Below are 25,503 nucleotides of genomic sequence, written 5' to 3' on the forward strand. Positions count from 1 at the left end.
AAAATCACAGTGCATAATAGAAAAAACTCTCTTATCATGTAACGATGGAATGCATCTAAATATTTGTCATTTTGTCGAGGATGTTGATACTATAATACTTACACATGATCTAAGGCTGGTTACCAGATTGGTATCCAAGAAGGACAGCCATTATGACAACAAGGACAACAACCTGCAATATATTTCAGAGAATAAGAAAGTATCCCCTGTATTTAGGGAAATCATATATAAAGCATGAAAAGAACATCAGCTAAAAACTCACGAAAGTTGAATTGTAATTAGGTCCACTCTTGATTACGAAAGATTTCCTGGTCATAGGAAGGTGCATTAGCTGATACGCAACAAAAAGTCCAGAAAAATACTAGGATATGTAACATACCTTTTGTTCAAGGTTCCTGAGGCTTTGCAAGTTCTCAAGATCACTTCAAGCCTCTTTAAAGTTTTCGCCACATGTGGATCTTTATACTCTACCTAAAACGTTCAACCGATAAAGTTGATTTACTTGCACAAGTTTTCACTATGAAATGGAACTTTGACAAATATTTGGAAGAAATTGAAGAAATGGTACAAAGATGGAGAGATATCCATTATCACTAGGAAATGAACAAAAGCTTATTAACCATCCATCTGATTTTAATTACTACACGAACATAACAACAGCATCTAGCTTTTCATAATATTTGATCTTTAGTAACTTCCATAGAATCTTCTTGTTAGGAACTGAAACATGTTTTCGGATAAGCAGATTATGCATAGTTGGCCCAGCAAAATTAATAATAGAATTCCTCTTGGGGAGAACTTTTTTTGTCACATAATTACTTTTTGAACAATTCTAGCCAATGCAAAATACTTTGTGATTTCAGCCCATGAAATCAGTAAAATGATTGTCAAAGTGTTGGGATTATGCTTTTGAATTGCAGTAACTTTATTTTATTGTTTAGTTTTTGAATAAATCCAAATTAATAGTTGGTTAGCTAGTTGTTCCTATATATTAGTAATTAGTTTATCAAGATATTTTTTACAGAGATATTTTAGGCTAGTTTACCATTTTTTTTTACTATTTTTGTTCTTATAAATGTAGAGTCCAAGAAAGCAAAATAAAAAAATTCTCTTTGGCCTCATTGCAGTATTTTTCTCTCAATGTTTTTCTCTGTTATTTTCTTAATTTCTTTATTGAAAAACCAACAATTGGTATCTAGAGTTTTTTTCTTGAGGGACCTATGAGTGAAAAAATGAATTCCGAAAATAGTTTTTCACGAAGTCCCCATAGCAATGGGCCTCGATCTAGTGAGGTTTTGCGACTCCTCCTATTTTTGATGTTGAGAACTATCAACTATAGGATGTGAGAACGGAGGGCTACTTGGAGACTCTTGATCTTTGGGAAGCCGTGGAAGAGGATTATGAAGTTAATCTGCTGCCTAATAATCCTACTGTGGTCCAAATCAAGAGTCACAAGAAAAAGAAAATCATTAAGTCCAAGGCAAAAATAACTTTATTTGTTGCCGTTTCAATAACTATTTTCACGAGAATCATGATTCTCATATCACCAAAAGAAATTTGGGACTATCTCAAGAAAGAATATGCTGGAGATGAAATAATACGAGGAATGAAGGTATTAAATTTAATGAGGGAAATCAAATTGTAGAGAATGAAAAATTCAGAAACAGTCAAGGAATACTTTGACAGATTGCTTGGAATTATTAACAAGGTAAGATTGCTAGGCACTGAATTTAAAGATTTAAGAATTGTTGAAAAAATTCTTGTAACAATGCCCGAAAGATATGAAGCATGTATAACTACTTTGAAAAACACACAAGATCTGTCCAAAATTACCTTAGCAGAATTGTTAAATTCTTTGCAGGCATAGGAACAAAAGAGGCTTATAAGGCAAGATGGCATGGTTGAAGAAGTATTAGCGGCCAGTCACAAAGTTCAAAGCAAGGGTAAATTCTTAAAAAATTATCCACCTTGTCAGCACTGTGGTAGAAATAGATATCGTCCATATAAGTGTTGGAAGAGACCAGATGCACAGTGCAAAATCTGCAAACAACTTGGCCATGAAATTGTAATTTGAAAAATAAATTTCAAAAAGATGAAATAGTTGCCCAAGTCACCGCTGAAGAAGAAGATGACCACTTATTTGTGGTAACCTATTTTTCAACCAAAAAATCTTATTTTTGAATGATTGATATTGGTTGTACAAACATGTCATAAATCTTTTTAAGGAGTTTGTGTCTATAAAAATAAGAAAGTAAGATTTGAAAATGGTGACTATATTCCTGCAAAAGGAGAAGGGTTTGTTGCAATCAATTCAAGTTCAGGTACAAAAATAATTGAAGATGTTCTTTATGTGTGTGATATTGATAAAAGTTTGTTGAGTGTTGGTTAGTTAATGAAAAAAGGATTTAAATTATTATTTGGGCACAAATAGTGTCGGATCTTTAATTCCACTAAGCAAGAGATTTTGCAAGTTGAAAAGAGAGAGAAAGCTTCTCATTTAATTCAATAGAAGATGGACACAAGCCTTGCAAGACAAAAGATGAATTGATAGATTTGTTCATGATGTCAATTCCAACCAAGTCTAGAATCTGCAGTTCCTCAAGCAAGGAGGACCGTTAGAATTATGCTTTTGAACTGCAGTAACTTTATTTTATTACTTAGGTTTTGAATAAATTCAAGTTAATAGTTGGTTAACTAGTTTTTTCTATTTATTAGTAATTAGTTTATATTTTGTAGAGATATTCTAGGCTAGTTTACCATTATCTTTGTACTGTTTTTGTTTTTATAAATATAAAGTCCAAAAAAGCAAAATAAAAAAGATTCTCTTTGACCTCATTGAGTCTTTCTCTATTCTTTTTTTAATTTCTTTATTGAAAAACCAATAATAAGATTTCTCCTTTTAAGTAGCTTATATTTAAATAATAATGACGAAATGAACAAAGTTGCATGGAGGTAAACTTCTCCCATGGACCATAAACTAGATATTACCCACTTTGGTGAAAATAACAAAGAGATTGGCCTTATTTTGGATTTTCTTTGACTGCCAGAAACCTACTAATTAATTTACACAAGCCATAGTATGTTGGAAAAATGTTTTTGTATTGGATTTGCACTCATATGGTGTGATTGAGATGATTAGAGAGGACATGACTTGTTTGTAGCTTATCGAGGAAGTGACCTTAAATTGAAAGTTGTGGAGAACACGAATTAGGATAGAAAGTTAGTAGGTAGTAGATCGTTGTCTTGCTTATCCTTCCATACTAACTAATAGTCGTAGTATTTCTCTTGTAGTTTTTTGTGCTTCGATTTTTGCTACTATCTACTGTATCCTATCCTTTAATTGTCGCACTATTTTGTTATAGTTAATGTTCCTTTTTCTATTAGAGTGTTTTGTAATGCTTTCTGGCCGGTTTGCCAATGGAAGCTTCATCTTTGAAGAGGAAAATGTGAATTCAAATATTTAAGTTTGATGTATGAAAAAAATAACAAGAAAGAGACTCCTGGAACAGCTAATTCAGTAATAATGATTAGAAATTTCCGGAAGAGCTATTTCTTCAGGGTTAGAGGAGTCTGTCGATTTTCATGGAGCATGGCTCTAAACCTCCATGCAATTTGTATGCACAAGGTTTCAAGCAACTTGATATATAATCCATAATGACATAAGCAAGCAAGAAAAACAAATGTGTGAATACTTACACAAAGACATGCAGAAATAAGAACAAATAGACAAACACAAGCACACAACACAGGGGGAATTATGCATAAAAACTACAACGTAACCCTCAAAATGAGCCAGTGACTGCAAGAATAAGAAATTATCATACCTTGGATTTCAGAATACAAGAGAAGTCGAAGAAAGCACCATATACATCTGCCATGTTCCTGGTCCGGTCAATAACCTTAGCGGTGAGACCTAGAAAGAAGAACCCAAGCATTTTAATAACTACCAGTATGATGGTAAGGAGAAGATGGTAACAAAGTTAAATGAGAGTAAGGCAACGGAAGTTGAAGGGATGCATTAACAAATTTGCCAGACTTTCAGGGGTCAGATCAATCATCAAACAGAAATGTGCAAGAAAAAGTCTATGAAGTAGCATGACATGTGTGTTTATCATACTTCTTACCACGTCTCATTTTTACAACTGATCTGAAGACTTCAATGTTGTTGTAGCACTTTGCCAGGGTCCCAATTGCCATGACCTGGTAACGTAAGAAAATACTAAGGCAATGAACACTTTCAGAAGAATATTTAGCAAGTTACTAATTCAAAAATAACAAAATCATACTAATATTCCATTATTCCTGGGCATTGTAAACAGTAAATTCACAAAGTACCTATATGCATAACAAATCAATACGCTCTGTTGTTTTCCCTAGCCTAAAAGAATACAAAGTTCAAAGGATTTTATAAGATCTTTTTTTATTTGCAACAACATAAACCCCATAGCTAATGAAAAATGGATGGGTGTCTTCGTGGAAATAAGACAACAAGAAAGTCCTTGATCAATCAAGAATAATGAAAATAAACAATTTCAGTAAAAGTAAAGCTTCAGTCAGTGGCGGAGCTAAAGGCACGGAAGGGGGTTCAACTAAATCCTCTTTGTCAGAAAATTACACTGCAGAAGTAGTGTAAAAACAGTTTCTTTTGGTATAGCATTTTTTCATTTTTTTAAAACCTCCTGTTAGAACTCCTGCCTTCGCCACTGGCTTTAGCAAATTCCATACATTTTCCTTTTATTGTTTTTCAACATATTACCAAACACAGATGCAAATTACAGTTTGAGACACACAAGTTTTGCGATAAAAGTCAAGAACAAGAGCTAAAATAAAAAGAAAAGACCTGTGGAATTGCACAGAATCGAAAGATAGCAGGATCCCGCAGTGTAGACAAGTAAGTCAAACAATCTTCTACATGTGATAAAGCATTAGTGACCATTTCATTCAGACATTGCACTGCCTTGACAGAATTCTCCTCATACTTCAAGTCCTGAGGCACATCGACAAATACAGTCAGTTAAAAAATCAATGAACTCCATATTTGAAAAACATCAGTACCTGCTATGATGTATTCAAGGTAATTCAGCATCATGAAATTGAGTAAGATGGCAGGAAAATATAAGATAATAAATGCTAATGAAAGAGTTGAAGAAAACGTACGTCGAGCTTGTTAACGTATTTACTCCAAATCTGACGAGGCCAAAACATGCGACATTTGGGTACTTCATTTATGTCTTCCAGATAATCTCTAATGATATTTGTTTTCTGCAGTATATGGCAAACATTGCTGTTACTGCAAAAAACACTCAAAGATGGTTACGTTACGGGTGGCTGCCATACATGTTAAGATCAACACCTGAAGAAATAAACCCATGGAGTTGCAGAGAGTATCTGAAGCCACGTCTTCTTTCCCAGAGGCACAGAAAAGTTTTGATAAGCCTAATCCAACGAGCCCAGCTACATGGTGACAATATTCATCATAATCATCAATTGTTTCAACCTGCCGAAGATAGAATACCTGTGATTAACTAGTATATTGACAATGTAATGAGGTTAACACCACCTTCATATTTTTGTTAAAATTCAAACCAACTTCAAGAAAGTCAAAATTGGCACGATTAAAAAGTAGGAGGAATTGAACTTGAACAAGTAAACTAAAGATGGGGAATTCAACTTGGAGAAGAAACTAAAGATGGAGGAATTCAACTTGAAGAAGTATACTAAAGATGGAGGAATTCAACTTGGCAATATAAACTAAAGATGGAGAATTCAATTTGCTCAAGTAAACTAAAAAATTTAAAAGAAGCATGTAGAAGATTGGAGATAACTTCAAGTTGCCATATTTGAATTAAGAGTAGCAAAGTTTGAAAAGGAAGTTAAAAACCTTGTCTAGAAATCTCCTCCACCGCCACAAATCCATCTATAAATATATATGAACTTTTTGTCATTCCAATGTATGAGTTAATGTAAGAAAGTGTGCAAGTGATAGTGTATTAGAAAAGAAAAAATAGAGAGCAAAGCTCTTATGAAAAAGTGAAGTGACGAAGTACTTATTGTGAGAAAGTTGTGAGAGTTTTATTTTGTGTATGTAATATTTTGCTCCTTATGTAATAAAAATATTATTTTGGTTCACTATGCTTCCAACAAGTGGTATCAGAGTCAAGTTTTATACATGTCATGATGTCAAATATGTTCCAGTTTTAAGTCCGAAACATAAAAAAATCAAATTATGTCAACTGGAGTATCCAAATGAAAGTCTTACTTGGTGCAATTGATTGATGGAATTTGGTTGAAATCGGTTACGATGTACTGGCAGATGCAGCAGCTGAAGCGGCTTTATCAAATGAAGAAAAACGAGTGCTGAGAAAAAATTGAGAAAGAGATAGCAAAGCATTGAACGCAATTCATCAAAGTATTGATGAATCAACCTTTGAAAAAATCTCTAAGGCAAAAACATCAAAGGAGGCGTGGAGATTTTGCAAAAATCTCTTCAAGGAGCAAAAAAGGCGAAAATGGTATGTTTTTTTCAAACCCTTAAAGCTAAATTTGAGACATTGAAAATAAAAACGTTAGAAAGCGTGGATGATTATGTCACCCGAGTTAAATCAGTGGCAAATGAGATGAAAAAGGAATGGAGAAGTTCTTGATGATGTTAGAATCATGGAAAAGATTTTGTAGTCATTTGCACACAAATTCAATTAAGTGGTTGTCGCCATTGAAGAATCAAAGGATCTATCACAAATATCCTTTGATGAGCTTGTGGGTTCTCTTCAAGCCCATGAGAAAAATATGAAGTAAAGTGATGATTCTTAAAGTCTGGATCAAGCTTTGCAAAGCAAGTTATCCGTAAATGAAGGCAGAATGAGCAGCAGCTCACAACAAAGTTCAAATAACCATGGAGGATACCGTGGAGGATATAGAGGTATCAATAGAGGTGGACATGGACAACGTAGACGAGGAAATCAATTATATGGCAGAGGACAATCAATTAAAGACTATCATGCCACAAATTGTGGATAAGGAGCTCAAGACAAAATCTGAGGTAGAGGCAGATCTCAATAGGGATAAATATTAGGTATAGTGATATAATTGTGATAAATATGATCACTATAGCTATGAGTGTAGATCAACTCCTAAACAAGAAGAAAGAAGTCATGTAGCAGCTATTGAAGATCAAAATAGAAAATCTCGCAATTCCTCACCTAAAGGGAGATGAAAAATTCAAGAAGAATATTTGGTATATGGATAGTTGTGCCAGCAACCATATGTCTAGCAAAAGGGAATTGTTTTCTGAACTGGATGAATCTGTTAATGGTAAAGTAATCTTTGGCGATGAATCGCAAGTTTATGTCAAAGGAAAAAGCAAAATCAAAATTACTCAAAAAAATAGGGAAAAAAATTTATTCTTGGTGTCTACTATGTACCAGCTTTGAAAAGCAACATCATCAACCTTGGTCAGCCTTCTGAAATAGGATACGAAGTGAAAATAAAGGATTGCTCAATGACCTGGAGAAACAAAAATAAAGAATATATTTCCAAGGTTAATATGATGCAAAATCTCCTATTCACTATTGATATCAAGTTTGGCGATGTGAAGTGCATGAAAACATCTATTAAAGATTACTCATGGCTTTGACACTTGAGATATGAACATCTTGGATTTTTTGATCTTAAGCTGTTAGCAAAAGAAAAGATGGTGAACAGTCTGTAAAAAATAAATTCACCTGATTAATTGTGTGAAGCCTGCATCAAAGGAAAACAACACTGACAAAGTTTTGAAGTTGGAAAGTCTAGAAGAGCTAGAAGGCCACTCGAGATTCTGCACTCGAATTTAGCTGATTCGTTTAGCATACCATCACTTGGTGGAAACAGGTATTACCTAAATTTTATTGATAATTACAATAGAAAAACTTGGGTATATATTTTTTTAAAAAATCAGAAAATATTGAAAGATTCAAAGAGTTTTAAGCGATGGTAGAAAAACAAAGTGGATATTATCTGAAAATACTCAGGTCTGATAGAGGAGGTGAATACACTGCAAATTTATTTGAAAATTTTGTTAAAGAGCATGGAATTATTCATCAGTTAACATTTAGATATACACCTCAACAAAATAGAGTCGCAGAAAGAAAAAATCATACAATTCTCAACATGGCAAGGAGTATAGTGAAAGGTAAGAATTTGCCAACAAATTTTTGGGCCGAAGTTGTTCAATGTGCAGTTTATTTTTTGAATCATTGTTCAACAAAGAGTGTACAATATATGACACCAAATAAAGCATGGAGTGGTCAAAAGCCTGGAGTTGGGCACCTCAAGATATTTGGTTGTATTGCATATGCTCATGTTCCTGAACAGTTAAGAAAGAAGCTCGATGATAGAGGAGAAAAGTGCATCTTCATTGGATATGATAAAAGAAGCAAAACTTACACATTGTATAATCATCTCACTAAGAAGGTCATCATCTCAAGAGATGTTGATTTTGATGAAGCCGATTACTGGAAATGGAGTGAAGAAGAAAAGAAAGTTGAAGGATTATTCTTCTGTGATGAAGATGATGATAACTTTGTTGATCAAAATGAACAAGGTGACGAATAAAGTCCACCACAAAGTCTTGTTGCAACAGCTCCTTCAACATCTGCATTACCAAGTAGCAGCAGCTTAAGTGAAGCTCCAACAAAAATGCACAGTCTATGATGATACTGAACCCATAGAGACAACTCTCGACTATTCCTTTTTCTGTTTAGTTGCTGAATGTGATCCAGTAAGATATGAAGAGGCAACTGAAGATATTAAATAGAAGAAGACAATGGACGAAGAAATTATTGTCATTAGAAGAAATGACACATGAATGAAATCTAACAAGTCTGCCAGAAGGACATAATCCTATTGGAGTCAAATGGGTTTACAAGATGAAAACCAACAAAGAAGGAAAAGTGGACAAATACAAAGCAAGACTCGTTGCAAAAGGATACAAACAAAAATATGTAGACTATGACGAAGTATTTTCTCCGATCGCAAGGATTGACACCATAAGGCTTCCCACAGTAATTGCAGCACAAAATCAATGGAAGATTTATCAAATGGATGTGAAGTCAGCATTTCTAAATGGCTACCTCGAAAAAGAAGTTTATATCGAGCAGACGCCTTGATATATAAAGAAGGGACATGAAGATAAAGTCTATCATCTGAAGAAAGCTTTGTATGGATTAAAGCAAGATCCGCGAGCATGGAATACCAGAATTGATGAATATTTTCAGAAGAATGAATTTGTGAAAAGTCCAAACGAGCATGCATTATACTGAAGAAAAATAAGGCCGGTGACATCATGATCGTGTGTCTATATATAAATGATATGATTTTTACCAAAAACAATCCAGGTATGTTTAATGACTTTAAGAAAGCTATGACTAAATAATTTAAAATGACAGACATTGGTGAAATGTCATACTTTCTTAGAGTCGAAGTGAAACAAATGAGAGATGGCATATTAATGTCTCAAAAGAAATATGCGGAGCAAATTCTGAAAAGGTTCAGAATTCAAGATTGTAAGCTTGTAGCCACGCCAGTAGAACCAAACTTGAAGTTAAGTGTTGACTCAACAAGCGAGCAGTTAATCCAACCTTTTTTAAAAGAGTAATTGAAAGTTTAAAGGTATTTGATTATTGTGACACCTCAAAATTTCTACGCTAAGATTCAGACTATTCTTCTTATTCATATAGGCTTGAACTCGAAGGTTTCAAATTGCATATATGAGTTAGGATCAATTCCTAAGTATTTAAAGTGTATTAGATGTAATTTAGGGTCATGAGAGATCCCTAAAACCAAGCCAAGTCCAAAGAATTCCTCTTGGCTAAGTTTCTGAATGAGTCCGTATAAGGGTCAACTTTAAATGACCATCTTTCTAAAATATAATGAATTGGGTGGACCATGACATATCAAATTAAAGGTATTTGAGTCTTCTTTCCAACTCCACCAAGATTACATTTTTCCGAATTCGGAGTCAAAAGTTATGATTGGTCGAACAGAGAGGTTCGCGATAGGTCCGCGTCGCGGACCTGAAGCGAACTTTGACAAATTTTTTCTAGAGTTCATTTTGTCGACTAGAAAGGTCCGCGACACGTCCGCGTCGCGGGCCTGGAGCGAACTTGTCCCGATTTCCAGATTTTGGAAAGGCATTTTGGGAAAATTTCCTAACACCTATATATATAACTTGGTCACGTTTTGGGATGATATTTTCAGTCTTTTGCCCCAACAAAGAACCCTAAATCCCATCCTCTTCTCTCTCAATTCATCTCCAACAAGAAATCTTCTCAAAAACTCAAGGATTCAAGTTCTCCATTGAAAATCTAACATCAAGGTTCCTTCAAAGTTTTCACCAAGGTATGTAAGGCTACTCAAAGCATGGGTTGAGTCCACCCATGTGCCCTACATCTTCTTTGAGATTGATTGTTCATAAGAATGGAATTTATTGATAGATTTATGTCCAACTAGGTCTTTTTCATCTATTAACCTAAAAAAATTTTATGTTGATATTGTGGAGTCAAGAAAGTGATATGCTACATGTTGGTATGAGTTGATTGAGATGAGAGGTTAAACATATTTTGTTGATTTTCTTAACTATGTTGATTATGTTAAATATGTTAACTTTCTTAAATATGTCGCTCATCTTGAATTGTTGTTTTAGAATCTTGGAGTTTTGATGAGTCCCAAAAGATTTGTTAAATGAATAGGGGAACGATTGGATAGGTTGGTATGTTGTTATAAATGCATAGTTAAACTACTCTTAAAAGATATGATTGGGATTGATCGGATGGTATGATTGGGAGAGGTTTGATTGTGATAAAATTGAGTCTTGGGAGGTGTATCAAGCACCGAATTGGATAAGAGTAAGTAATAACTCGAATCCAATAACTATGTCACTAAACGTAGGAGGGGATTGAACCATTAAAGTCGGATGCTTCCCCAAAAATATTGTCCTAACATGATAGGACTTGGTTGGATTGGATCCATGATTGGTTGATTCGTTCATACCCTATCAAAGTATGAATGACGTGGCAATAATGTCAGTTTGTTGTACTATCACTGGCTCATAAGTGATGGTTGTCGGATAAGAGAAACTCCCATATAGGTTTGGATAGTACTCTGAGTCAGATTGTAATGGATTGGGTTGAATTGTATGTGATTGGTCTTGTCTAAACCATATTTTTGTTTAGACTCAGGACATCTTGATTGTGTTGTTCCTTCTTCTATGTGGAGATTCTGAGTTGATTTGATTCCACTTTGATATCTATTTCATTCATCCATTTTACATACTCGTACATTCTATGTACTGACGTCATTTGGCCTGCATCGTTTCATGATGCAGAGACAGGTACTAGAGATCATCAACCGGCGCACCGTTGAAGATCTACTCACTTTCAGCTAGTTGGTGAGTCCTCCCTACTTCCGAAGGATGCCGAGATTATTTATGGCCTTGATTTGTTTCTCTTATTTTGATTTTTGGTAGCCATGGACTTGTTATTGGCACCTCTTGGATTATTGATAGAGGCTTCATAGACCAGAGTGTGGAAACGTTGAATTGTTCGTTTTGACTAGTTTCATATTTCTATTTGTTGATTGGAGATGTGTTTGGCCTTTGGCCTTATTTATGAATAGCATTCTTTTGATTTGAGTCTTCCGCTAATAGAATGTGAATGAATGAAAGTGTGATTGGACCAGGTGGTTCGCTTGAAGGCCAAAAATAACTTTCAAGTGCCGGCCACTCCTAGGGTACCCTCCCGGGGTGTGACAATTACCTCATGACCAGATATTATGTACGTAGTTGGACTGGTTAGCAGTTTATGGAAAATCCAAAACAAGATCATTGGATTACTGCAAAGCAAATTTTGAGATACATTAAAGGTACGGTGGATCATGGTCTCTTTTATACATACTTCAAAAATTCAAAGTTAGTTTATTACTCAGACAGTGATTAGGGAGGAGACTTAGATGATTGAAAAAGCACGTCTGAATATTTATTCCATCTTGGCTCAGCAGCATTTTCATGGTCATTAAAGAAATAACAAACTATTTGTAACACCCCCAAAAATTTCTCACTAAGATTCGGACCCTTCGTCGCATATGTATAGGATCGAAATCGACTATTGTAAAGTGTATGCATGAGTTAAGATGAGTTCCTAGGGAGTGGAAGAGTGTTAGAGGTGATGTGGGGCCACAAAGGGTCCCTAAGACCAAGCTAAGTGCAAAGAATTCGTCTTGGCTAAGTTTTATCATGAGTCCGTATAAGGGGTCGACTTCTAACGATCATATCTTTTGAAATATGATGATCTAGGTGGCCCATCACCTATTAAATTAAAGGCCTTTGAGTCTTCTTTCCATCGCTGCCAAGATTGTAATTTTTGGAGTTCGGAGTCAAAAGTTATGACTATCCTAAGGCAGACCAGTACTCCAGGAATTTCAAGCCTGGGTGGCAACTGCTACAAACCTGGGCTAGGCGCCGTAGTGGTGCGATGCGCCACTATCGCGCCAGGAACAAGCCTCAGTAGTTTGGTCCCTGGCGCGGGGCGCCACTATGAGATGTGCAGGGTTTTAAGCCTATTTTCCAGAATCCAGAAAATATAGGCTTGGCGCTGTAAGGGCGCGACGCGCCACTATAGTGCCATAAAATAGCCTCAGTAGTTTGGTCCTTGGCGCGACGCGCCACTATTAGATGTACAGGTTTTAAGCCTATAATCGACTTGGCACCGCAGAGCCGCGATGTGCCACTATAGCGCCAGGAGGATTTTAGCCCCTTTTTCAAGATTTTTGAGGAAGGGAAAATTGGACATTTTCCTAAATTATATATACACTTATTTGGTCACGTTTTGGACCATCATTTCTCCCTTCCTCTCTCTAAAAGCCCTAGAAATCCCCTCTCTACTCCTTCAAATCCTTTTCCAACAAAGATTGCCTTCAAGAATTCAAGCTTTCTATTGAATACCCAACCTCAAGATTTCTTCAAAATCTTCACCAAGGTATGTAAGGTTACTCAAAGCTTGGGTTGAGTCCACCCATGTGCCCTATATCTTCTTTGAGATTGATTGTTCATAAGAATGAAGTTATTGATAGAGTTAGGTCCAAATACATCCTTTTCATCTATTAACCTAATTCTTATTATGTTGATGTTGTGGAGTCAAGAAAGTGATGTGCTATATGTTGGTATGAGTTGATTGAGATGAGAGGTTGAACATATATTGTTAATTTTCTTAACTATGTTGATTATGATAAAGAATGTTAATTTTCTTAAATATGTTGCTTATCTTGCATTATTGATTTAAAACCTTGGAGTTGTGATGAGTCCCAAAAGATTTGTTAAATGAATAGAGGCACGATTGGATAGGTTTGTATGTTGTTATAAATGCATATTTAATCTACTCTTGAAAGATATGATTGGGATTGATCGGATAGTATGATTAGGAGAGATTTGATTGCGAAAGAGTTGATGAGTTGACAAGGTTCTTAATGAGACTTGTCGATATGATTTGACTGAGTTGATTGGATGGAGTTTTATGAGTATTGAGTCTTGAGAGGAGTATCGAGCACCAAATTGGGTAAGAAAAAGTAATAACTCAAATCCAATAACTATGTCGCCAAACGTAGGAGGGGATGGAACCGTTAAAGTCGGATGCGTCCCCAAAAATTATTGTCCTGATATTATACGACTTGGTTGGATCGCATCCATGATTTGTCGATTCATTCATACCCTGGCAAAGTATTAACGTACGTGGCAACAACGTCAGTTTGTTGTACTGTCACTGGCTCATAAGCGATGGTTGTCGGATAAGAAAAACTCCTATATAGGTCTTTATAGTACTCCGAGTAAGATTGAGTTGAATTGTATGTGAATGGTCCCATGTAAACCATATTCTTGTTTAGACTTAGGACACTTGATTGAGTTGTTCTTCTTTCTGAGTTGAGATTTTGAGTTGATTTGATTCTTCCTTGATGTTTGTTTCATTCGACCATTTTACATACTCGTACATTCCATGTACTGATGCCATTTGGCTTGAATTATTTCATAATACAGAGACAGGTACTAGAGATCATCAACCAACACACCGTTGAAGATCTCCCCACTTTCAGCTAGTTAGTGAGTCCTTCCAATTTTCGGAGGATACCGAGATTGTCTTTATAGCTTTGTTTTGTTTCCTTTATTTTGATTATTGGTAGCCATGGACTTGTCATTGGCACCTCCTGGATTATTGATAGAGGCTTCATAGACTAGTGTGTGGAAGTGTTGAATTGTCCATTTTGACTAGTTTTATTCTAGTTAGTTATTGATTGGGTAATTGTTTGGCCGTTGGCCCCAATTTATGAATAGTATTCTTATGATTGAGTCTTCCGCTGATAGAAGGTGAATGAACGAAAGTGTGACTGGACTAGGTGATTCGCTTGAAGGCCAGAAATGGCTTTCGAGTGCCGGCCACGCCTAGGGTACCCTCCCAGTGCATGACAAACATGGTATCAGAGTATAGAGTTCAAGAGTCCTAAGGAGTTTATGAAGCCGTGTCTAGTAGAGTCTTGCTTATGCGTGTGTTGTGTACCACACTTATAATGAGGAAGCTATGAGACATTAAGAATTGTTTCACTTGTTTCATACTCTGAATTCGTGCGATAGAGTTAAACTCTATAAAACCTCCTTTCTAATTCATGCGTTTATACGTTACAGACAATGCCTCCTAAATATACTGCCAACCAGAGAAACACTGATAACGCAGAGATGCCACAGTCAGAGGTATGCCCATCGAGGACTAGGGGCCGACCTGCAAGGTATGCTGAGGCACCTCAAGTACCTACTACTCCGCCTGCACCAACCTCAGAGGCAGACTTTCGAGGAGCGATTGCCATGCTCACTCAATTAGTGGCTGCCCGCAATGGTAACCAGAGTTCGCCAACTCTTAGCTCTAGTTCTCAAGAGCCGTCTGCTGCCACAAGAATTAGAGACTTCTTGAGAATAAATCTGTCGGTATTCACGGTTTCCAAGGTTGATGAAGACCCCCAGAATTTTATTGATGAGATGTGGAAGATCCAGAAAGCTATGAATGCTATGGAGATTGAGGGGGTTGAGTTGGTGTCTTATCAGCTCAAGGATGTGGAAAACATATGGTATAACCAATAGGGATAGGGTAGCGGTGAGGATGTTGAACCTGCTATGTGGGATGAATTTGAGAGAGCCTTTCTTGACCATTTCTTTCCCAGAGAATTGAGGGAAGCGAAAATAGAAGAGTTTGTGAATCTAAAACAAGAGGGTATGACCGTTAAAGAGTATAGTCTGAGGTTCATCCAGCTGTCCAGATATGCTCCAGAGATGATCCCAAATATGAGGTCGAAGATGAGGAAATTTGTCTCCGGTTTGGGAAGACATGTGAAGAAGAAGTGCAAAGCGGTATTGTTAATCTCCGACATGGATATTTCAAGATTAATGGTGTATGCTCAACAGGTGGAGGATGAAAAGAGGAAAGACATAGAAGAGCATCTGAGCAAGAAGGCAAGATCAGCCGGGCATAAGAATGAACAGAGGCAAAACAAGGGCAACAAGTCTTTCTTCTGGAAGAGGCCTTCTAACTATGCCTCATTTATCGCCAGTGCACCTATGCCACAGAACAGGTATGATCGACAGGGATAGAGTCACCAGAATTTTAAACCCTAGGGTTCTCAATCCCAGGCTAGCGTGGGTCAAGATTCATAAGGGAAGCCACCATGCGGCAAGTGCGGCAAGCTCCACTTGGGAAAATGCAGAGCGGGAAGGGTTGGTTGTTATAAATGCAGCCAAATGGACTATTTTCAGAAGGAGTGTCCAATATGGGGGAACAGAGCCCACTATTCTACCCCCACACCACCAACTAGGGGTAATCAGAGGGACACTACTTCAGGTATGAGCGGAGGTACAAACCGTCCATATGCCATGGGTAGTCGCCAAGATCAGGAGGACTCCCCAAATGTTGTGACGGGTATGATTCGAGTCTTTTCTCTTGACTGTTATGTTTTGATGGATCTGGGTGCCACACAATCTTTTGTTCCTTACGTGGCAAGTAAATTCAATAGAATTCCTGAAAGTCTTCATGAGCCTTTCTGTATAGCTACTCCTGTCGGTGATTCTGTCTTAGCTGAGAAAGTCTATAGAGATTGGACTGTGTCAATCCATCATAGGGATACCTTGGTTGACTTAGTTGAGTTGGACATGGTTGAATTTGATGTGATCCTTGGCATGAAGTAACTTTATGTCTGTTATACCTCTATTGATTGTAGGACTCAGATTGTCAAGTTCAAATTCCCGAATGAGGCTGTCATAGAGTGGAAGGGTAGTCCTGTCATGCCTAAGGGTAAGTTTATTTCATACCTTAGGGCCATAAAGCTAATCTCAAAAGGGTGTATTTATCACATTGTTCGAGTGAAAGATGACAAGGTTGAGTCTCCATCCCTTGAGTCGGTTCCGATTTTCAATGAGTTCCCTGAAGTCTTTCCTGAAGACCTGCCCGGAGTCCCTCCAGATAGGGAGATCGACTTTGGGATTGATGTTCTTCCTAATACAGCCTATCTCTATCCCTCCATATAGAATAGCTCTGGCTGAGTTGAAAGAGTTGAAAGAACAGTTGAAAGACTTGTTAGATAAGGGATTCATTAGGCCGAGTATCTCACCATGGGGTGCTCTCATCCTATTCGTGTGAAATAAAGATGGGTCCCTTAGAATGTGTATTGATTATAGGCAGCTGAACAACGTCACCATAAAGAACAAATACCCTCTCCCCAGAATAGATAACTTATTTGATCAACTTCAGGGTGCCACCTGTTTCTCAAAGATAGACCTAAGATTGGGCTACCATTAATTGAAGGTGAGGGAGTGTGATATACCAAAGATAGCTTTTCGGACTCGTTATGCCACTTTGAATTCTTGGTTATATCCTTTGGGTTGACTAATGCCCCTGCAGCTTTTATGAATCTCATGAACCGAGTATTTAAACCATATCTTGATATATTCGTGATTGTATTCATAGATGATATTTTGGTTTACTCCAAGAATAAGGAGGAGCACGCCTATCATCTTAGAGTCGTCTTGCAAACTTTGAAAGACCAGGTATTGTATGTAAAGTTCTCCAAATGTGAATTTTGGCTTGCATCGGTTGCTTTTCTCGGCCACATATGGTATTCAGGTTGATGCTCAGAAGATCGAGGTAGTGAAAAATTGGCCTAGACCCACATCCCCAATAGATATAAGAAGCTTCTTGGGTTTGGCTGGCTATTATCGAAGGTTTGTAGAGGTATTCTCATCCATATCATCATCATTGACCAAGCTGACCCAAAAGAAGGCTAAGTTCCAATGGTCCGATGCTTGCGAGGAGAGTTTCCAGAAATTGAAGGCCAAACTAACCACTACTCTTGTTCTAACTTTTCCCAAGGGAACAGAGGATTTTGTGATCTATTGTGATGCGTCTAGAGTTGGTTTGGGCTATGTGTTGATGCAGAAGGGAAAGGTGATAGCCTATGCTTCAAGATAGCTTAAGATTCATGAGAGAAATTACCCAACTCATGATCTTGAGCTGGCAGTTGTGGTATTTGCTCTTAAAATTTAGCGCCACTATTTGTATAAAGTGCATGTTGATGTGTTCACCGATCATAAGAGTTTACAATACGTGTTCAGCCAGAAAGAACTCAATATGAGGCAAAGGAGATGGCGCAAGCTACTCAAAGACTATGATATGAGCATCCTTTACCATCCAGGTAAAGCTAATGTTGTTGTTGATGCTCTTATCAGGTTGTCTATGGGTAGCACTGCCCATATAGAGGAGGGAAGGAAAGAATTGGCTAAATAGGTGCACAGATTAGCACAATTGGGAGTTCGTCTTAAAGAGAATAATGAAGGTGGAGTTAATGTTCAAGATGGGTCTACATCCCTACTCGTGGATGAGGTAAAAGAGAAGCAAGACCAAGATCCCATCCTTCTCCAGTTGAAGGAAGTTGTTCATAAGCAAGAGGTGATGGTTTTTACCAAAAGGGGAGATGGTGTGTTGAGGTACCAAAATAAATTGTGTGTACCAGATGTCGATGATATTGGAGAGAGGATTATGGTCGAAGCATATAGTTCCAGATACTCTATTCATCCTGGCTCTACAAATATGTACCATGACTTGAGAGAAGTTTATTGGTGGAGTAGAATGAAGAGAGATATCACGGAATTTGTTTCCAAGTGCCCGAATTGCCAACAGGTTAAAGTTGAGCATCAAAGACCATATGGGTTAGCTCAAAATATAGAGATTCCGGAATGAAAGTGGGAGATGATCAACATGGACTTTATTACAAGTTTGTGGAGGTCCCAAAAGCAACATGATTCAATTTGGGTAATTGTGGATAGAATGACGAAATCAGCTCACTTTTTGGCAGTTAAGACTACTGACACTGCAGAAGATTATGCAAAATTATACATTTAGGAGATCGTCAGATTGCATGGGGTCACCTTGTCTATCATCTCAGACAGAGGAGCTCAGTTCACTTCCCTATTTTGGAAATCCTTCCAGAAGGGACTGGGTTCAAAGGTGAATCTTAGTACGACCTTTCATCCCTAAATAGATGGCCAAGCAGAGCGTACCATCCAGACATTGAAGGATATGTTGAGGGCATGTGTGCTTTACTTCAAAGGAAATTGAGATGATCACTTACCTCTCATAGAGTTTGCATATAATAATAGCTATCATGCAAGCATTCAAATGGCTCCTTATGAAGCCTTGTATGAGAGGAGGTGTAGATCACCAATTGGGTGGTTTGAAGTTGGTGAAGCTGAGTTGATTGGGCCTGATTTTGTTCACCATGACATGGAGAAGGTGATAGTTATTCAAGATAGGCTAAAGATAGCCCAAAGCCGTCAAAAATCTTACACCGATGTGAGAAGGAGAGACTTAGAGTTTAAGGTGGATGATTGGGTGTACTTGAAAGTGTCACCCATAAAGGGTGTCATGAGGTTTAGAAGGAAGGGAAAGCTTAGTCCTCGATACATTGGTCCTTACCAGGTTGTGCGGAGGATAGGGAGTATCGCTTATGAGTTGGAGTTACCCTCGGAGCTAGCCGCCATTCATCTGGTATTTCACGTTTCGATGTTGAAGAAATGCTTGGGCGATCCTTCATTGGTAGTCCCCATTGACAGTATTGGAATTAAGGATAGCTTGTCCTATGAAGAGGTTCCAGTCCAAATTCTTGATCTCCAAATTCGCAAATTGAGGAACAAAGAGATTGCCTCAGTCAAAGTCTTGTGGAGAAATCAATTCATTGAGGAAGCCACATGGGAAGCGGAGGAAGATATGAAAGCTAAATATCCGCATCTATTCGTGCTCATCGATGAGAATGTTGAAGGTAATGTTTATTTTCTTGAATTGAATTCGTATGTGCATTTTGAGTTCGGATGGTAGATTATTTTGAGAATTTGATTGGTTGAATGACTGAATTCTGATTGTGATTTGTACCCCGAGTCCATCCTTGGTTTACTCATCATTCGAGGATGAATGATCCCAAGGGGGAGATAATGTAACACTCACAAAAATTTCTCACTAAGATTCGAACCCTTCCTCGTATATGTGTAGGATCGAACTCGACTATTGTGAAGTGTATGCATGAGTTAAGATGAGTTCCTAAGTAGTGGAAGAGTGTTAGAGGTGATGTGGGGCCACAAAGGGTCCCTAAGATCCTAAGTGCAAAGAATTCGTCTTGGCTAAGTTTTAGCATGAGTCTGTATAAGGGGCCGACTTCTAACGATCATATCTTTTGAAATATGATGATATGGGTGGCCCATGACCTATTAAATTAAAGGTCTTCGAGTCTTCTTTCCATCTTCGCTAATATTGTAATTTTTGGAGTTCGGAGTCAAAAGTTATGACTATCCTAAGGCGGACCAATACTGCAGGAATTTCAAGCCTGGGTGGCAACTGCTGGAAACCTGGGCTTGGCACCGCAATGGCGCGATGCACCACTATCACGCCAAGAACAAGCCTCAGTAGTGTGGTTCCTGGTGCGGCGCGCCACTATGAGATGTGCAGGGTTTTTAAGCTTATTTTCCAGAACCCAGAAAATATAGGCTTGGCGTTGTAAGTGCGCGACGCGCCACTATAGTGCCATAAAACAGCCTCAGTAGTTTGGTCCTTGGCGCGACGCGCCACTATTAGATGTACAGGTTTTAAGCCTATAATCGACTTGGTACCGCAGTGGTGCTACGCGCCACTATAGCGCCATGAGGATTTTAGCCCCTTTTTCCAGATTTTTTAAGAAGGGAAACTTGGACATTTTCCCAAATTATATATACACTTATTTGGTCATGTTTTGGACTATTATTTCGCCCTTCCTCTCTTTAAAAGCCCTAGAAATCCCCTCTCTTCTCCTTTAAATCCTTTTCCAACAAAGATTGCCTTCAAGAATTCAAGCTTTCCATTGAAGACCCAACCTCAAGATTTCTTCAAAGTCTTCACTAAGGTATGTAAGGTTACTCAAAGCATGGGTTGAGTCCACCCATGTGCCCTACATCTTCTTTGAGATTGATTGTTCATAAGAATGAAGTTATTGATAGAGTTAGGTCCAAATAGATCCTTTTCATCTATTAATCTAATTCTTATTATGTTGATGTTGTGGTGTCAATAAAGTGATTTGCTACATGTTGGTATGAGTTGATTGAGATGAGAGGTCGAACATATATTGTTAATTTTCTTAACTATGTTGATTATGATAAAGAATGTTAATTTTCTTAAATATGTTGCTTATCTTGCATTATTGATTTAAAACCTTGGAGTTGTGATGAGTCCCAAATGATTTGTTAAATGAATAGAGGCACGATTGGATAGGTTTGTATGTTGTTATAAATGCATATTTAATCTACTCTTAAAAGATATGATTGGGATTGATCGAATAGTATGATTAGGAGAGGTTTGATTGTGATAGAGTTGATGAGTTGACAAGGTTCTAAATGAGACTTGTCGATATGATTTGACTGAGTTGATTGGATGGAGTTTTATGAGCATTGAGTCTTGGGAGGAGTATCGAGCACCAAATTGGGTAAGAGTAAGTAATAACTCAAATCCAATAACTACGTTGCCAAACGTAGGAGGGGATGGAACCGTTAAAGTCGGAAGCTTCCCCAAAAATTATTGTCCTGACATTATAGGACTTGGTTGGATTGCATCCATGATTGGTTGATTCTTTCATACCCTGGCAAAGTATGAACGTACGCGGCAACAACGTCGGTTTGTTGTACTGTCACTGGCTCATAAGTGATGGTTGTCGGATAAGAGAAACTCCCATATAGGTCTTCATAGTACTCCAAGTCGGATTGAGTTGAATTGTATGTGAATGGTCCCGTCTAAACCATATTCTTGTTTAGACTTAGGACACTAGATTGAGTTGTTCTTCTTTCTGAGTTGAGATTTCGAGTTGATTTGATTCTTCCTTGATGTTTGTTTCATTCGGCCATTTTACATACTCGTACATTCCATGTACTGACGCCATTTGGCCTGCATCATTTCATGATGCAGAGATAGGTACTAGAAATCATTAACCGACGCACCGTTGAAGATCTCCCCACTTTCAGCTAGTTGGTGAGTCCTCCCAGTTTTCGGAGGATACCGAGATTGTCTTTATAGCTTTGTTTTGTTTCCTTTATTTTGATTGTTGGTAGCCATGAACTTGTCATTGGCACCTCCTGAATTGTTGATAGAGATTTCATAGACTAGAGTGTGGAAGTGTTGAATTATCCGTTTTGACTAGTTTTATTCTAGTTAGTTATTGATTGGGTAATTGTTTGGCCTTTGGCCCTAATTTATGAATAGTATTCTTATGATTGAGTCTTCCGCTGATAGAAGGTGAATGAACGAAAGTGTGACTGGACCAGGTGGTTCGCTTGAAGGCCAGAAATGGCTTTCGAGTGCCGGCCACGCCTAGGGTACCCTCCCAGGGCGTGACACTGTTGCTCTTTCAACATGTGAAGTAGAATATATATAGCCGCGACAACATGTATCTGTCAAGCATTTTGGTTGGAGAATATTTTGAAAGAATTGTCATTTGCTCAAGCAAATTCAATCACAATTTATGTCGATAATAAGTCTACCATATCACTCGCGAAGAATCTAGTGTGGCACAGTCGAAGCAAGCACATCGATACAAAGTATCATTTTATACGTGAACAAGTGAAGAACAAAACAATGGAGTTAATCTATTTTCGCACAGAAGACCAATTAACAGATATATTTACGAAGCCATTGAAAGCAGACATATTCCACAAACTCAAAGAAAAACTTAAAATTCAAACCAACTTCAACAAAGTCAAAATTGACAAGATTAAAATGAAGGAGGAATTAAACTTGGAGAAGTAAACTAAAGATGGAGGAATTCAACTTGGCAATATAAACTAAAGATGGAGAATTCAATTTGCTCAAGTAAACTAAAGAATTTAAAAGAAGCATGCAGAAGATTGGAGATAACTTCAAGTTGCCATATTTGAATTAAGAGTAGCAAAGTTTGAAAAGGAAGTTAAAAACCTTGTCTAGAAATCTCCTCCACCGCCACCAATTCATCTTTAAATATATATGACCCTTTTGTCATTCCAATGTATGAGTTAATGTAAGAAAGTGTGCAAGTGATAGTGTATTAGAAAAAAAAAATAGCAAAACTCTTATGAAAAAGTGAAGGATCGAAGTACTTCTTGTAAGAAAGTTGTGAGAGTTTTATTGTGTATGTAATATTTTGCTCCTTATGTAATAAAAATATTATTTTGGTTCACTATGCTTCCAACAATTTTTAGCAAAGGGTGGCCGAGAAAGCAAATGGCTCTATCAAGAGGAATTGCACGAAACATGAATGCTTGAGAGATCAAGCCAATCCATATTAACACAATATGGAAACAAGTTTAAAGTTCAACTTTGAGTGCTAGATATGACTTTGATCCTTTCTCATTTATAGTACTTATTGCATACCTCCTTGTATATAAACTTTGCCATTCCTGCACCCATCCTCATGGTAATATCCTCGATTGCCTCCTTGTAACTGCAACATTATAAGAATACATATATAACGCCCATTCATAAACTACTCACATCATTATAATGGAAACCGCACATATCAAAAGTTTGTAAAATGAGAAAACTATAGTGTTTCAGATTCAAAACTACAGATCTTGAGTTCAAATGACAGACATATCACATGGATATGACGTCATCTTTGAATGCTCTCAATTTTCCCTTTAAAAACTAGTTTGAACTGTAGAGGAACAAAAACTACATATTTATAGCGCATTTCTATATTGTCAGAATATCAATGTGGCAAATGTAAGTACTCATTAAGCATTGCTGGTTAATAAGCATATCACATGGATATGACGTCATCTTTGAATGCTCTCAATTTTCCCTTTAAAAACTAGTTTGAACTGTAGAGGAACAAAAACTACATATTTATAGCGCATTTCTATATTGTCAGAATATCAATGTGGCAAATGTAAGTACTCATTAAGCATTGCTGGTTAATAAGCATATCGAACAGCAAATTCAAAAGCAGCCGTTCCTAGGTACAAACTCACTGTTTCCCTAGCTCCAGAAAAGCAGTTGAAACATGATGGAATTGATCCATAAGAACCTTGTAGTCTTTTGTACCGCCTAACATATGAAAATTATGATTAGCAAACCAGTCTATAATTTGAGAAATTACATTTGAAAAAGCAACTCATGATCAGAGTGAAAAAAATGAAACAAAAGAAAAGAGAAGCGTCTATTTAGAGAAAGAAGCTGCAGTAAACTATAGAAATAAGACTTCTATAAAATATCTTGCTTCTCCTTTTTAGTCTTTTTATTTACTTTTTTGGAGGGATATTTCAGGGTGATGAGAGGACAAACAGTATTAACAATGCGTTAATGGAAGACGACCGCTTAAAATCAGGAGAACTCACATGAAAAATGCCATTCACGATCATAAACATGGCGATGGAAGGACATCAAAATAGGTACTTTTACCTCTGTCGCTACACTGGTATCATCCTCTGTCCAGAATAAGAACACCAAAATGTGAATAAGTAACATGATTCCAAGAAAAGGAATGCACTTAAATGTCAGTCTTATTGTGTTAACAAACTTGGTTATCTGCATTCAGAGCTCAGTAATTGAACATACCGACAGTGTCAAGCGCTCGCAGAACCAAATAGAAAATGCATATCTGCAAAGATAGAAAGAAGTTATGAGAAATCAACCTTCATTTTGGAGCTTTTCTAGACCGATCAATGAAACAATTCAAATTTGGAGCTTCATTTCGGATAAAACAAAGAAGAAGCAGGAAAATATATTGTTCCTCAACTCTTTTCCTAATTAAGCGAAAATCCAAATCCTTAAACCAAAGTGTTGGGTCTTCATTGTGTGGTAGAGAAAACATGATTTCTCCGTTGTCATCATATAACATTCTGCCGTCACAAAATTCAACCTACGTGAAGCTTGACTAACATTTCATTGATATGATAAAATTTGCAACTTATGCTATCGAAATTTTAATTGTAAAAACAATAGAATTAATTTTAGCTGATCCCAAATCCAAATACAGAAAAAGAATTACTTCCTAAATAGTCGTAATATCATCAATCATCTGAACATTATTAGGATGTGCCTGCAATTTCATACGCTACATTGGCATCACAACAAACGAAATTGAACAAAAATGCTCTTAAACAATGCAAACCTGAAGAAATAATGTTCATTTAGCCATTTTTAACTATTAATAATAGAAGAATTTTTGGACCAAACTATTAACGGAGAATATTTTTGACATTTTTCCCGTGTTATAATATTGGCTAAGATGGGCTCGAATAGAAACAGAGTAATCATGTATATAGGGAGTGATTAATTGAATTTGAAGGGAAAACTTACGGCATCGCGAAGCTCGACGGGAAGCTGTTGAATGACGAGAGAAAAGCTACGAGAGACCTTGTGAAGCATGATGTAACAGAAGGCCCAATGTGGCTTTGAAGGGATCTGCTTCTCGGCATACCGTGCCGCGACCTTCAGCTTCAACAATGGATAAATATCTTCAGGATGCTTCAGAATAGCACGTAAAATCCCCATTATTATTATTATTATTATTATTATTATTATTATTGTTATTTGATCATTAAGAGATTCACATTCCAATCACATCTATATATATACGTTCATTAGTTGGAGGGAATGTTTGTGTGATGAGGATTAAGGATCATAACTGATCATAACTATATTTGTTCATTTGGCAGTTGAGCTTTGGCCACCATCTTATTATACACCAAATCCGGATAATCCCTTATCCCTCCCTCCCATTTTGTGTAAACGTGTTACTACTGTAGGAGGGGAAGTTAAAAAGTTCTTTAGTTTTAATTTCTAATTTTTTTCAAAATTTTTCTGAATTGACTTATTTTAAATGTTTTTAAGCTAAAATAATTTTTAAATATTTTTATAATATTTAAATAAAATAAAAAAAATAATTTCAAACATT

At 37.0% G+C, this 25,503-nt stretch overlaps 1 protein-coding gene across 2 annotated transcripts; it reads right to left on the bottom strand.

The window, feature by feature from the left end:
- Window positions 1-101: 101 nt before the first annotated feature.
- LOC129876407 (squalene synthase-like) lies at window positions 102-25,100 on the bottom strand. 2 transcript variants are annotated; one of them, XM_055951843.1, is made up of 13 exons: window positions 24,906-25,100; window positions 24,162-24,204; window positions 23,942-24,031; window positions 23,576-23,651; window positions 22,977-23,046; window positions 5,354-5,497; window positions 5,158-5,262; window positions 4,841-4,987; window positions 4,125-4,200; window positions 3,825-3,913; window positions 380-471; window positions 263-308; window positions 102-172 (listed from the first exon to the last, which is right to left on the bottom strand). In XM_055951843.1, exons 1-13 carry the CDS (start codon window positions 25,098-25,100, stop codon window positions 110-112), a joined length of 1,236 nt encoding a protein of 411 aa, XP_055807818.1. In that variant the 3' UTR covers window positions 102-109. The 2 variants fall into 2 exon arrangements, with proteins under 2 accessions (XP_055807818.1, XP_055807819.1); XM_055951844.1 differs by having other exon boundaries at window positions 23,576-23,657.
- Window positions 25,101-25,503: the final 403 nt, after the last annotated feature.

Source organism: Solanum dulcamara, chromosome 12 (genome assembly GCF_947179165.1).
Source record: "Solanum dulcamara chromosome 12, daSolDulc1.2, whole genome shotgun sequence".
Taxonomy (NCBI): Eukaryota; Viridiplantae; Streptophyta; class Magnoliopsida; order Solanales; family Solanaceae; genus Solanum; species Solanum dulcamara.